At 37.7% G+C, this 14,204-nt stretch overlaps 1 protein-coding gene across 1 annotated transcript in view; it reads left to right on the top strand.

Annotated features, from left to right (window-relative positions):
- The window catches only part of CUL3 (cullin 3), a 55,101-nt gene extending 41,330 nt beyond the window's left edge, over positions 1 to 13,771 (top strand). Inside the window, exons 9-16 of the mRNA XM_064720556.1 lie at positions 443 to 613; positions 1,981 to 2,088; positions 4,984 to 5,108; positions 5,468 to 5,564; positions 6,537 to 6,671; positions 11,588 to 11,774; positions 12,507 to 12,652; positions 13,291 to 13,771. Coding sequence (XP_064576626.1) covers positions 443 to 613; positions 1,981 to 2,088; positions 4,984 to 5,108; positions 5,468 to 5,564; positions 6,537 to 6,671; positions 11,588 to 11,774; positions 12,507 to 12,652; positions 13,291 to 13,422 — 1,101 coding nt within the window. The 3' untranslated portion in view covers positions 13,423 to 13,771. The remainder of the gene's footprint in view (positions 1 to 442; positions 614 to 1,980; positions 2,089 to 4,983; positions 5,109 to 5,467; positions 5,565 to 6,536; positions 6,672 to 11,587; positions 11,775 to 12,506; positions 12,653 to 13,290) is intronic.
- Positions 13,772 to 14,204: the final 433 nt, after the last annotated feature.

Raw genomic sequence — 14,204 nt, 5'->3', positions numbered from 1 at the left:
TATTAGAGCATGTTACTTATGCTTTGGGAATCAAATAGTAAATTCTGTTTTTTTACAAAACAAATAATCATTTTATTTATGTGGCACTAGACAGGCTTTGCAAAGGATGTCTTAACAGAAAAAAGCTTTAATTCCAACTAACTTTTTTACTCCTAGTACTGCTTTCCCTCATGCTGTTTTAAACTTACCCAGGAACTTTTACTGTATTTATCAAATTCTACCCCTTGTTTCCCTCTTCCCTTGCTCTTGCCTTTCATTTTAGATCTATTTCTTACTCCACTTTATTGAGTTAGTGCACTGTTCTCTAGGCTGTCAGTCATATATTGGACCAGTTTTGTTGGTTACTGTTAGACCATCTGCTGCTGTGAATTACTTGAAGTACTTAGGTTGCGTAAGACACTTGTGCTGGAAAATTAAAACCAGCAAATTATTTCTTTTACAGCTAACAGAGCAAGAAGTAGAAACTATATTGGATAAGGCAATGGTTTTATTCAGGTTTATGCAAGAGAAAGATGTTTTTGAACGCTATTACAAGCAGCACTTGGCAAGAAGGCTTCTCACAAATAAGAGTGTTTCAGATGACTCTGAGAAAAATATGATCTCCAAATTAAAGGTAAGACAGTACTTGCATAATTTTTAGGGTTTTTTCTTTCTTTCTTGTTTTTCATAAATATGGTTTCTTCTGGTTTTACATGAGACATATAGATAATATAATCTTGATGCCTGCTAAATACAGAGCTGATTTTGAAAGCCCCAAGAGAAACAACAAAAGGTTTTTCAAATATTTTCATTAAAATAAAAGGAAGGAAGTACTGAAAAGCCCCTGTGATGAGAATGCAGTCTAGAAAACAATTTTTTTCTAAGTTTCTAAATAATAGGACAACTGCAGTGATTTAATTTGAAGACTGTCTATTGTCCTGGATTTTCTGCTATTCACAGTACAATTTTTTTATTGCTTGTGTTGCTGTTTTTTAGTTGTCTCCATCAGCAGACTGGTGATAGTGCTCAATTCCTTTTTGATTAAGTGGTTTGAAAAAAAAAATTTTCATATCAGTCTTTAGAAACATATTTTCTTTAGTTGGGTAAATACTGATTAAATAGACCAAGAGATGGAGTAGAAGGTAAGGTCTAAAGTTGAACAGACCTTAAAGTTCTATTGCAGCTTCTTCTCAAGTTGCATGATAAATGATTAGAGCACTTCTGAAGCAGAGGGATCCTAAAATGATACTTATTTTTGAACTTCATATTCTATCAGTGAGCCAAGCCTGTTTGTATCAGATTTCTCCAAATTTCTCAGTATTAATTCCTTCTCGGTTACCTCTCCACCACTTTGAGCCTGGTGATTCAGAAAGCACAGGGCACACACGCGTTTGCAAGGTGAATCAGTGCACATGAAGTGCCTTCTTCTCTTTTCTTACAGAGCTGCAGAGTGGTCAGGATGCTGAATCTAGCAGGTTTCCTTTGCCATATATCCACAGTATATGTTAGAAACAGGCACACAGTCCTGCCTGTGCACATCTGTCCCTGTGCAGGTGTTCCTGATTCTCACAGGCCTAGGAATCTTGCTGGGTAATCTGCAGTCAGCCTTCAAAATAAAACACTCCTAGGACAAAAGAGTTTCCTTGTGATATAAATAGGGTTCATTCCCCTTTACAGAATGGTGCTAAAAGCAGGTGAAAGTGCATGTCTTGATTTGATAAGCTTTCACAGTTTTTTAATATGATATACAAGTCTAAGACAAAAATACAGTAATGGAGAAAAGAGAAGGAAAGCAAGTTAAGATCTGTGTAGGGTTAGATCTTTATATAAAGATAGGAGTATTTTCTGAGAGCTGAATGTAATGCAAATGGAAATTCCAGTAACCAAAAGTATAGAAATGTAATTTGGGGGATTTATAAGCTAACTTTAGTCTTGCAGTTTGCCTATCAGAAGCTTTGTTATCACAGTGTTGGTACAACAAATGATTTTGTGTGGTTTTAGACTGAATGTGGATGTCAATTCACGTCGAAACTGGAAGGAATGTTCAGGGACATGAGCATCTCAAACACAACGATGGATGAGTTCAGGCAACATCTTCAGGCAACAGGGGTAAGTGCTGGGGCCTGTGTGCTTGACCTTTTGCTTCAGTACAAGCTCTGCACCTGTGTCCACGCTTGTGGTTCTTCATTTGTTGGTAAATGAGTGTGCTGAGAAGGACTTGGTCAGCTTGTACAGCTTGTTCCTTTTTTCACTGTGTGTCTTACCTTATAAACTATATCAGCATTTCCTGAAATGCCAGAGTCAGCTGGGACTTCCATGCACAGCTCAAGAAGTGCCAGTTCCATTCCATAAAATTTGAGAGTCCGAAGGGCTGGGCCGTGGCTGCCGGCTCAGCGGCTCTGCCGGGCGGCACCGCCAGGGGGCGCCGTGTGCCCGGCCCCGGCTGCCAGCTGCGCCCGCCCAGCTGTGCCCGCCCCAGTGTTGTGCCCATGAGTATTTCCCAGCTCAGCCTCCCATTCTTCAAGGTTAATAGTCACCTGTGATGTGTATTTTTTGCTAAGAGCAAGAAAAATGCTGCGTGCTGCAGGTATTTACAAAGCACACCATCTCAGGTTGAGCTTTCCTGGCACAATTAATGCCTTTGCTAAATCTGCTGTTTTATTGCAGATTTCAAAATTTGGGTTTTGATGTTTTCTTGAAAATTGTCAAATATTGATGTAGTTGTTCAATTAGAAAAACTACACTGCCTTGTAAAAGTAGGCCCCTGGAATATTTTAGGGAGACATCATTCTTTTTCAGAAATCTAAATGCCAGGAGTATTTTCATGGATATACTCTGTCCAGTGTCCCTGGTTGTGCAAGGTGATATGAAATCTTTGTTGTCTTGTGAAGCAGTTGGCTGAAATCCTCCTCATCAGCATTCTGTGACTCATCATGAGTAGGAGAACAGCATGTTCTCTAATGGGATTCAGAAAAGGATGGAGAGGAATTGGATAAAGGTGTTTTTGGACAGGCAGCTTTATTACTGGTTTGTTTGGTTTCTCTGCTTTAGAGACTAGTCATGTTTTGCTTCTGGAATGCCTGAAATATAAATTTCAATTAAAATTTGTTGGACCACTCCCTTTTTTTGGTAGCATGGCAGGCTTGGACATGTAGGGAAATTGAGAGTTGTGCTTAAAGATTCGTGTACTTTACGTGACAATCTCAAAATAAGCGAGTTAATAAATGATAGCTCTATCTTCTTTTTAGCTATATACAGCTAAGAAGATGAATTTAAAATGTTAACAGATGTTCTGTTAGGCTTTATTTGAAACTTCATCTTTCTCTTGGCAAGACACCAGCAGTTCATGTGATGGTTTCCCTGTGGTCAGCCTAATTGTGGCCTTTTAATGAAATTTCCAGAAGCACTATTTAGGAAATACAGGAAGATTTGGGGGATTTTGTTACTGTTAAATTGCTGGTGATGCTGTATTTCATAGGAAATAGTTTGTTCTGCTCCTTTTTAAACAGTTTCAGTACCTTGAATGTGTACAGTGCCTCCTAGAGGTGTCAGGCATCTGCTTTTCTCCAAATAATCCTGCCTGCAAAGTTTCCTTCTGGATCCTCTGTCCTGAGATACAGGCAGTGCCAGGGTCTGTGTAGATGATTGATTTGCTCTCAGAAAGTGGAAAGCTCAGCACCAGGAGAAGTCCAGGCTTAGACATTGAGAAATTTCTGTAACTGGGATCCTGGAACATTCATTCCTTTTTGTTCTGTAAGGACTGGGTCACTTCAGGGTACTTTCCACTAGTTCATACCATTTTCATGCTGAAAAGACATGTTGTAAAATAAAATGCTGCCAAAACTTTGTACCAACTGCTTATAATGTAGGATGGGAGACATTCTGAATTAGTGCTGTGTTCTGGTCTGGCAAAGACCAAAAGATTTTGGGAAATTGTTGCCATCTCAGCTCAAATGTTTCAGTTCCAGATAAATATATTTTCTGTATCTTTCTGTCTACACTGATGGCCTTTTCCCACACTCAGTCTGGAGGAAGAAAATTGTTGAAGCTTGTTTAGGTTTCCTGGGCACAAGCAGGTTGGTGCACACAGGCATTCAGTACACACAATACAAAAACTCTTCTGTAGTGCATAGGAATGCTACTCTGCTATTGAATAATGAAAGTTAGAGTTCAGGTGGCAGTTTTTGACCTTCTAAAACATAATGTGTTCTATTTCTGTGTAGTGGATTTATGTAAGTTGAATATTGTTTGCTTTAGTTTTTTACCTTCAAAGAACACACGTATAATGTGTGTTCTTTGAAAGTATTGATTCTACCTCCTAACGCTCAAAGTAGTCCATTTTAAGCTTAATAATGCTCAGCTTAGTTGGGATACCTAATGAGGAATATGCATCACTGGTAGCCAGACCTTTATCATCTACCAACACATCTTTGTAGATCAGCCTTGAGCTGGGGAATGTTTCCTCACCAGTGCTGAATATTCAGAGTCATGGCTGTCCTTAGGGAGAGAGAGTAGGTGGGCTGTGCAAAAGTGAGGAACTGTTGGCGTGGCAGTCCAGAGGTAAGCTCCCTATGGTTTAATATTAGCTAGGCAGTATCTCCTCCCTTCTTCCAGAGAATACATTTAGAAAGAGTTATTTGGAAACTGGCACATTTCATGCAACCCAGCTTGATTGCATGTCATCAAAAAACCCATTTACAAAGATTTGTTGTATGTATCACAAGTTCTGTTTATGATCACAGACACTTAGTTCTTGATTAAGAATTCCTTTTGTTCAATTCTGTATGCTCTTAAATGCCAGAGGGGAATAATGTGGAGGATTTTTGCTGTACCATCTACTCTGATAGTGATGAATCAATGTATTTGTCTGGTTTTGTAAAAAGAATGTTTACAGATATGTCTGTTTCTTTTGTAGCTAGACAAAATTCTAAATATTTTACACTGATACAAAGTGAAACATGGTCTTGTTTTAAAATAGTGTATGTTTTCTTCCAACTACCCTAGGTCTCACTAGGAGGTGTTGATCTCACAGTGCGTGTCCTCACAACAGGTTACTGGCCTACCCAGTCAGCCACACCAAAGTGCAACATCCCTCCAGCTCCCAGACATGCTTTTGAAATATTTAGAAGGTATGTATTACTACAGATTTTTAGGTAGAGGTTTAAGAAGAAACTTTCTAAACTTACCTGTACAGATTTTTTTTACCTGTACAGAATTTTTTTTAACAGCTTTGCTGTTAAAGATGTGCTAGCAAACTGTTCTTTTTCAGCTCATGTGAAAATTAGAGAATGCAGTGCTTGCATTATGATGCTTTGGTGGTTTTGGGAGATTTTAAACAAAATTCTGACAAAAGTTAATGTTTTGAAAAAGCAAAAATGTTCTAAGAATGTCCTCAATAGCTCCAAAAGACTATGTAACTTTTAAAATGTATTTCCTCTTCAATACAAAATGTGAGCTATATGTTGTTTTCATTTCAATTCTATTGCAGATTTTATTTAGCCAAACACAGTGGGCGACAGCTGACACTCCAGCATCACATGGGTTCTGCAGATCTCAATGCCACTTTCTATGGGCCTGTTAAAAAGGTATCAAGAATCAAGATTATATAAATATTGTATCTTTTGTTAAAAGTAAGCAAATGCTTTTTTTTTTGTAGCTCCAGACTTTTGTAAAATAAAATCAAACCCATTGAGAATGTAAGAGTAAGAAAAAGATGCTTTCCATCAGCCTTATAATCTGATTCTTTCTGTGCAGTAGTTTTGCTTTGACTTTTTTTCCCCTCTGAATTTAATTTGAATGCATCACTCAGCATCATGTTTTACTTGTAGAAAAGTAATACATGTGATCTTGAAGGGACCTCAATCATTTGAGTGGTTTGGATTTTTTTGACTGTCAGTGAAAAGTGAAAAGGAACTTGTTACTTATTTTTGCTAAGTCAAGTTTAGCCTGCTTTTCACATGCAGAGTGCAATGCAGACAACATTTTTTCAAAAACAAGACTCTAGCAGAGTTTATAGAAGTACAGTGCATAATTTCTATATGTACAAGAAAGGAATTTCATAGTGATTAGACCAGTACTAAAATGCTAAGCTAGAACTAGTAATGGCAACGTGCTTGGAGATGTGGGAGGCAATGCAAATTGAAAGCAAAATTCTTAGAACAAAGTATTAATAACATGCACTTGTGAGGATGTTGAAATTGTGTTGCTGTGGGATAAATATGTTGATAACTTGAAAGATAAGCTTAAGAAAACTTGAAGGGTGGACAAATAATGGAACAGGGGCCTTAGAGGTAGTGAAGTCTCCATCCTTAGCAATGGTCAGTGTTTGATTGGTGGCTGTGGATGGCCTGGCCTGGGCTCTGTACGGAGCTCAGTCTCCCTGGCATTGTAAGGCAGCTGCTGGAGCAGCATCCTGGCCATGCCCCCAGGTGTTTGCTTTTCTGTCATTCTGTAGGCTGATCCTCTAGAGAAATGTTTCACATGAAACTTTCATCTTAGCAGGATAAAACATTTCTCAGTAAGAATAATCTAACAGTAGTTTTGGAATTTTAAAATAGGAAGATGGCTCAGAAGTCGGTGTGGGAGGTGCCCAAGTAACTGGCTCGAACACACGGAAGCACATATTGCAAGTCTCCACTTTCCAGATGACAATATTAATGCTATTTAACAACAGAGAAAAATACACCTTTGAGGTAAGTGTGTGGGTTTCTCACCTGATTCTAAATAACTGGTTTGGGCACTTTCTTGTCCTCTTGAGTTAGGCATTTGAAGATCAGGTGGCTCTCATTTTATTTGAGTATGGATCAGGCCAAGCAGATCACTAGCAATGCACCTGGGAAGCTGTTCTGGGGGAGGAAATTATTTGGGAGCTGAAGGTTCCAGAAATGTTTGAGAATTGTGAGTGTGGTTGACCCAGGTGATTGAGCTGTAGAAAAGCTAAAGCTGAAATGCAGCAGGTGGCTCCATTTCCTCATTTTGTCTTTGAGAAGCTGGATTTAGAGGCCAAAGGGTGGAGAAGGGTTTGTATCCTGGCTTCTTGAATACCTAAGTCAAATTGGCAGGCTGGACCGAGCTTGGAGGATGAATCAAAGAACTTCCAGGCCTTCTCTGAGCTGATCAGCCAGAAAGGACGGTGAAAAAGGGTCGGGATAGATTCTTAACGAGGAGACCAGAGGGGTGTTGCTGGGAAAGGTTGAAATGTCAGCTGAGAGATGATGATGAAGGCTTTAGGAGAGGAGGAGGATCATGTGCTTTGTTGTGTGAGCACTTTATTGTTAAGATAAATTTATAGTTTTGTTTTGAACATTATCTTCTGTTTGAGAGAGCATTGGCAGCCTTGAAAAGCAATACGGGTGCAGTTTGAAACAGTTGATTTCCAGGTTTTCTCATCTGCTTTTGACTGTGCTATGCATAGTAATCATCTGCCTTTTTGTTTGGATTGTGTTTTCAGCTTATTTGGCATACTTCTAGCCTGTTAATAAAGAAAGTTTCTTTGAAAGGGTCTCAGTAGTGATTAAGGAAGGCAGGATTTGATAAGGTACTCTTAATAAACTGCTGATAATTTAGAACGTTATTTTAGAACACAAAGTCCTGTGTGTTATGAAATCCATTGCAGGAGCATTAGAGCTTTGAGTACTTTGCAGAATATTTGAGGCAGTGAAAACAAGAAGGGGAACTTAACAGCTCTCTTTTTTCTTGAAGCTGATTTTGAAATTGGGCTGGTAGCTGCCTTTTTCCACCAAATTGCAGTCTTAATGAGTAATAGATCCTTACCCATATATAAATAAATAACACTTGGGAGAGCAGTGAAAAATAGAGTTTTTAATACATGCTCTAAATCATACTTTATTTTACCAGGACCAGATGATAGAGAAATATGTCTATCTGCTTTTAGGCTGTATGTTTTGTTTATTTCTGGTTTGGGAGTTCTTAAGCTCTTGCTTTGTGTCCCACTTGAACTAAAACATTAAGGAGGCATATTTGTGTTGCTTGGTTTCTTTGGTGAAGTGTGTGGGAGTTGTCTTTAACCCCAGCCAGGAAAGCTTATGAAAACTTCAGAGGAGAATGCATTTTATCTTTGTTCATTGATTATTGGATACCCTGATGGACTGCTGAGTGCTGGGCACCCATTCCTTCTCTCTTGTGTCAGCTGGGTGCTTTCAGTGCAGCAGAGCATGGCAGCTGACTTGTGTGTGCTGGTGTATCCAAAGCTGTCTGATACACAAAGTGTTTCTGCAGATTCACAGCTCAACAGATTCCTCTGAAGTTGCCTTCACAGCTGAACAGACTTTGCTGTTTTATTTTGCATTCAGTGTGATTATTAATTGCAAACTTGACAAGATCCTATTAATATTCCTAATAACCATTAGGCCACGTGATTGAGGGGAAAAATGGGATACTGATAATGCAAAAATTATCCATAAGATACTCTGGAAATGTAAATCGTTGTGTAGAAAAATTTCTTCACAAAAAAAGTATACATTTATTGTATTCCTGCACAGCAACTTTTAATTGTATATGCCAGATATCTACTGACCTTATAGTTGTAAGTTAATGCTTCTGAAGTGGAAGAGGAAGAATCTTCATGCAGGCCTTCAAAGAATGCTAATTTTTTCTGTAAATTCAGTTTTATTAATCAAGTCTTGTATAGTACTCAACATATTTTTCAGTTGATTTACATTACAGCTCAGTATTTTAAAAGGTGAAATCCTCACTTTTTGTAATGGCATCAGAAATAAACATGGTTCTTTATGTTTAACAAACAGGAAATACAGATGTGACCATAGTAGAAGTTGTGGAATAATTCCACAAAAATGAGAGATTAGAACTCTAAACTAGATATTAGAACTGTAAACAAGATTCCCTCTTTTGCTGTATGCTCTGGAAGGCACACAAGTTGCAGTCTGTAAATAAAACTAAAAATATTTTCTGTTATAAATATGATAAAATTATTTTTTTTTCTGCACATTTTCCTTCTAATAGTCTGTGTTCTTGTATAGAACTGACAGAGTTCCATACCTAGAATTATCTCTTTTGTAGCCCCCAGATAGAGCTCTCACTTAGTAATATTTTAGCACTGAGATTGTCTAATCAGTACTACTCCTGTGCACAAATCCAATGTGTTCTTTAAAATAAGGCATTTTTGGAGATGAGGAAGAAGTATACATTTCTCACTGCTACATCAAATATCTACATAAAAATATGTTCAGGAAAACATTATGCTACAGGCTGAGGGAAAGAGAGCACAGGAACATCTGTTATTCCAATTTACATTCATAGCTGCATTTTTTTTATTCAGCTTGAAATTTTTGGCTCCTTCTGAGGCAGCATATTGCAGTGCAATTCTTTGTGGTCCTTACTTTAATGCTGGGTTATAAATTCTAAAAGTGAAATAGTCCAAGTGTGTTCATAGCTCAGTGTGAAGTACAACAGCAAATAGTGGTTTGTATAAGTATGGGTAGCATGAAACCCCCTCAAATTCCCTTTTGCTCTTTCTTTCACTTTTGTTAAAAGCAGAGTATGTGTATATATGGCCTTGTAGAACTGATGCAGTTTTGAAAGGATCAATTTTAATTATTTATCAAAAATCTAAGTTTGGGAGCCTGCATGTCACTGGCATTACATCATTAATAAGCTGGGTTTGGTTTGTAGCCTTTAGGGCTTTTTCTTTATCTAAGCTCTAAAATCTTTCACCTTCCCTTGGTTTGGTAAATTTTATGCTGATCAGTCCATTTCAGTAAGGTTTTTTTGTTGTGACCATGTAAAGGATTATAACTTCTTGGGATTTTTTTTAATACTACTGTGTACTGAATCTGAAAAAAAATGTGTGAAGGTGACAACTGTGTTTGAAGTAAAGTAGCAAAGGAAGAAATAGTAACTTTCTATGAGCAGCTTGGGAAGAAACTATTTGATACTAGGAAATAGTTAAAATATGTGGATATTCACAACTTCAAATGGTATAAGTATTTCTGAATGCATTATTCTAAGAATACTCTCAGGAACATTATAGTATTTCCTAATCATCTATAAGCAGAAGGTACCAAAACCCCTGATTTTTTTTAAATTTTTGACTGGTGATTTTATTCTTTTTACCTCATTCCAGTTCATTTGACCTTATGTCGAAAACAGTTTTATGTGGCTTCATGTAAAGTCACCACTCTGTGTGTAGTGTCAAGTTGAAAAATAATGCCCATTTTGTCTGAGCCTTGGCATCACAGAGAGCTGGTAGGGAGGTGCTGTGCTGCATGAGATGCAGTCTAGTTCCTGATAAAAGTCTGAGTCAAAGCCACTACATCCAAATCATTTTTATTGTACGTTGTCAGTGGTGCCTGAAGACAGAAAAGTGGCTTTTTTCCCTGGGTTGATTTAAGAAATAACTTGAGTATATTCAAGAAATAATATTATTTGATAGAATTTAGTTTGATTTTTCTGGTCACTCTTTAAACTTTTAACAAGTTGTTATAGTTCTTTACAGATCTTAGCATTTTGATCACTTGGAGTTGTTACTGCTGTTTTTAAGCTAAGGTCATCACATGGACTTGTGTGCCATGAGAATCAGGAATTTATGGGGACAGTGTAAGGGCTTGATACTGCCCTTGGAGCCAGAGTTGGGGAAGCTGAGAAAGGGATGGCTCTTGCCATCAGCTGCATGTCTGCAAGGGTTGTTTTTTCTCTTTAGCTGCTACAAGTCCCTCAAGAGCCTGAATAGGAATGTGAAATCAGAAGTGTCTGCAGTTTCCTCAGGCTAGAAATAGGAAGAAAAGAGATGAGAAGAAATGAACTTTTACTGAAGAGAGCTCAGTAAACACATTAGGTCTGAGAGAGCAGCATAGTTGGCCTTCTCCTAGAGCATATTAAGGCATCATTCTGCATCCAGTGTAATTTATTTACTAGCTCACGACCACTGTTGACTTGCCTAACATCCATCTCTCAGCTGCCTCTTGAGAGCACTGACAGAGGTACACAAGGTTATGTACATGTTTTACAAACTGTCTTCTTCAAAATTCATATATTTGCTGCACTATAATGGGCTCTTTTTTATTTCACCTGGAGCAGTCCTAGCCAAAGGCATCTGGGCTGTAAATAAATTGTTGGAGCTATTCAGAAGGGAGAAGTATGATGATCTAGAGTATTTGTATGCTACAGTGAAACCAGACATTGTTTGCTCCATTTGTAAAAATCTTTTTAACAGCATGGCTGAACACAAAAGTATTTGTGCATCTCTTGGTCAGGAATGATGACCATGAATGATGGTCATCATGGATGTTTTCCATCACTGAGTTAGTCAGAAGGTTTGGTTTCACCCTGTTCAACAAACCCTGGAAACAGTTAACAAATCCTTTCAGTCCTCTCAGAAATTGCAGGGAAATGGAACAGCTGGTTATTCATTCTTCTCCTTCAGCTCATGGTGACTGTTCATGTGACAGAATTCACTGAGTGCTGACCCAGGTGGATCATTTTGCACAGTACCCACTGAGACCTTGCTGCTGAATGAGTTCTGACCTTTCAAGTGCCACAACTGTCACATTATTACTTTAAGCAATCCCTGATGTGTGCAACACACAATACTTCTGCCACAGCCATGAGCTAACAAAGTATTCTTCTTTAGGAAATTCAGCAAGAAACTGATATCCCTGAAAGAGAACTGGTTAGAGCCCTACAGTCCCTTGCATGTGGCAAACCAACACAACGTGTCCTCACAAAAGAGCCCAAGTCAAAAGAAATAGAAAATGGTCACATATTTACAGTGAATGATCAGTTCACATCCAAACTACACAGAGTCAAGATTCAGACGGGTAAGTCAGCTTTATATTCTATTCTCTTGCAGTCTGCCTTAAAACTTCAAATTATCTTTTGCAGGATTGATGTCCATAGAGGTAAAAGGAGAGAACTTTTTTTTCTTGGTGATTAGTTGCATCAAAATGAAAATTCAAATGCCAAGAACAGTGTGGAAGTCAGTTAAGCCTTTTACTTTACAAAATTTGTAATTATCTCTTACAGGAAATACTGAAAGAAAAATAAAATTCAAATTAAATAATAAAATGAAAAATATGCTACTGATTGATTCAAAAATAGGAAAATTGCCTCATAAGTTGCTGTACTGCAGTGAAATGAATGATGTTTTTAGCCCATGATACAACAGCCATTTTCAAGTACCAGGTAGCTTATAATGGTTTTGGGCAGTGATTTGGGTTTAAAAAATAAGGGAAGCTGAGTGTATAATAACCACTTGAGTAGCTTATAGAAGTGCTGCTGCTTGTGCCTGTAAGCAGATTTGAGTACTGTTCAAATTTTATCATAGTCGTAATTAAATAACAGTTTGTTATCTTGTCAGTTGCTATCAAAATATGCCAGAAAGTGTTAGTATGTTCTTGTGGCTGCTTTTCATTTAAAAAAAAAAATCAACTTTGAAAATGTCAAAACTCAGGAAAATATAACTTGATGTCTAGATGAAATAGTGAAGCTAACACACAATGAAACACATTTTAATTTTGTTAACATAATTTACATTCTCTATTTTCTTTAAGTTGCTGCCAAACAAGGAGAATCTGATCCAGAAAGGAAAGAAACAAGGCAGAAAGTAGATGATGACAGAAAACATGAGATAGAAGCTGCTATAGTTCGGATAATGAAATCTAGAAAGAAGATGCAACACAATGTGCTAGTAGCAGAGGTATGCTGGTACAGAGTTTTGCTTTTGCTATTATCTCATTAAAGTTACACAGCTCTAACTGCCATGATTCTGAAAGGCTTTTGAGAGATGCTGTATTTAACCCATCCTTTCTTTTCTCCATGTCTGTCTGAAGACACCTAAATTGTTACCTTTCACTTTAGTATGTACTCATGGGTGTATCTAATTTTCCTTCCTACTTTTGGTGCTGTTGTGATGTTAAATTGCTTGAAAAGCCAACCAGTGTGCTTTACATTATTTTTGGCTTTGATCATGTTACTGACTGTTGGGTCCAGGTTAGTGAGATTTGAGCTCATGGCAGAGAAGCAGTCCTGCTGCTTTTCACTGCTAAGCTCACACAGCTCCAGCACAGGACACATTTTGCACTCCTGAACTGCCTTAGAGCTGTGACACTGGGAGCGTTCTCAGGTTGTGACCATGCCTCTGTGGAGCTTTGAATCATACCCCAACATGAGCAAGCAAGTGGAGGGACTGTCAGAAGTCTGCAAGCTGCTTTTTATGCTCTGTAGCTGTCACCATCTCTGTCTTAATACCTTTTTCTGGTTGTTGTGTTCTGTTAGAGTAACATCAAGTTCTTCCTTGCGCTGTGATTTTATATTGTTGGGTTTCTTTTGTTTTAGGTAACTCAGCAGCTGAAGGCCCGATTCTTACCAAGTCCAGTTGTTATTAAAAAACGTATTGAAGGACTTATTGAGAGAGAATATTTGGCACGAACACCTGAGGATCGCAAAGTATACACTTACGTAGCATAAAATGCGTTCAGAAAATTTGATTTATTCTTGGACTATACTCTTCGCATGAACTGGGAAGTTCTTTTAAATCATTAATATTAAGACGACCATCTTCTCTATTAAATTACAGTACATGTTCTAGACCATTCAGATCAAGCCTTTTACTCCTTTTGAGAGTTTTTGACATGAATTAATTGAGCTTCAGGCTTTTCAACGTTATCCCTGTAGAGATCATCCTTACAATTCTTCGGGAAAATGTGAATGTGCCGCGTTTGTTTTCAATACTGTATGAAAACAGAGAAATAAAAATGACTTTAGAAAATACAGCTCATTTAAAAAAATAAATTTGTTGGAATTTCATTTCCCCAGATCTTCAGTGTTGATGTAAATGTGTTTCTGTAGTGTTGCTTAGCACTTCGCGCATTGTATAAGTTGGGTTTAAAAGAAACCACGAGTGGTAAGGCAAAATTGCCACTTACCTTGCTCTGCTTCAAATGTTTTTTTTTTTTTTAACTAGACATGTTTAATTTAAATACTTGCTAATTTTTTGAAGACCCAAGAAGACAACTTGAGCATGCTTCACTCTTCCAGCTGCACTCACTGTTCCAACAACATGAATCAGGAACTTCTGGGGGCTCAGAAAAAATCGTAATAATTTTGGCTTTCCCTTCTGTAATTTGAGTTCTTCTAAATTAAACTCTATATTGATTAGGTTTTTTCTGGTTTCTTTATAGGAAAAAGGACAAGATTTTAGTGTGTATAAACTGTATAATAATTTTTGCTGTTGTACTCACTGCTGATGG

This window comes from Zonotrichia leucophrys, chromosome 9 (assembly GCF_028769735.1).
Source record: "Zonotrichia leucophrys gambelii isolate GWCS_2022_RI chromosome 9, RI_Zleu_2.0, whole genome shotgun sequence".
Classification (NCBI taxonomy): domain Eukaryota; kingdom Metazoa; phylum Chordata; class Aves; order Passeriformes; family Passerellidae; genus Zonotrichia; species Zonotrichia leucophrys.
Note: the sequence above shows the minus strand (reverse complement) of the source record. Positions and strands in the feature narration are given on the sequence as shown.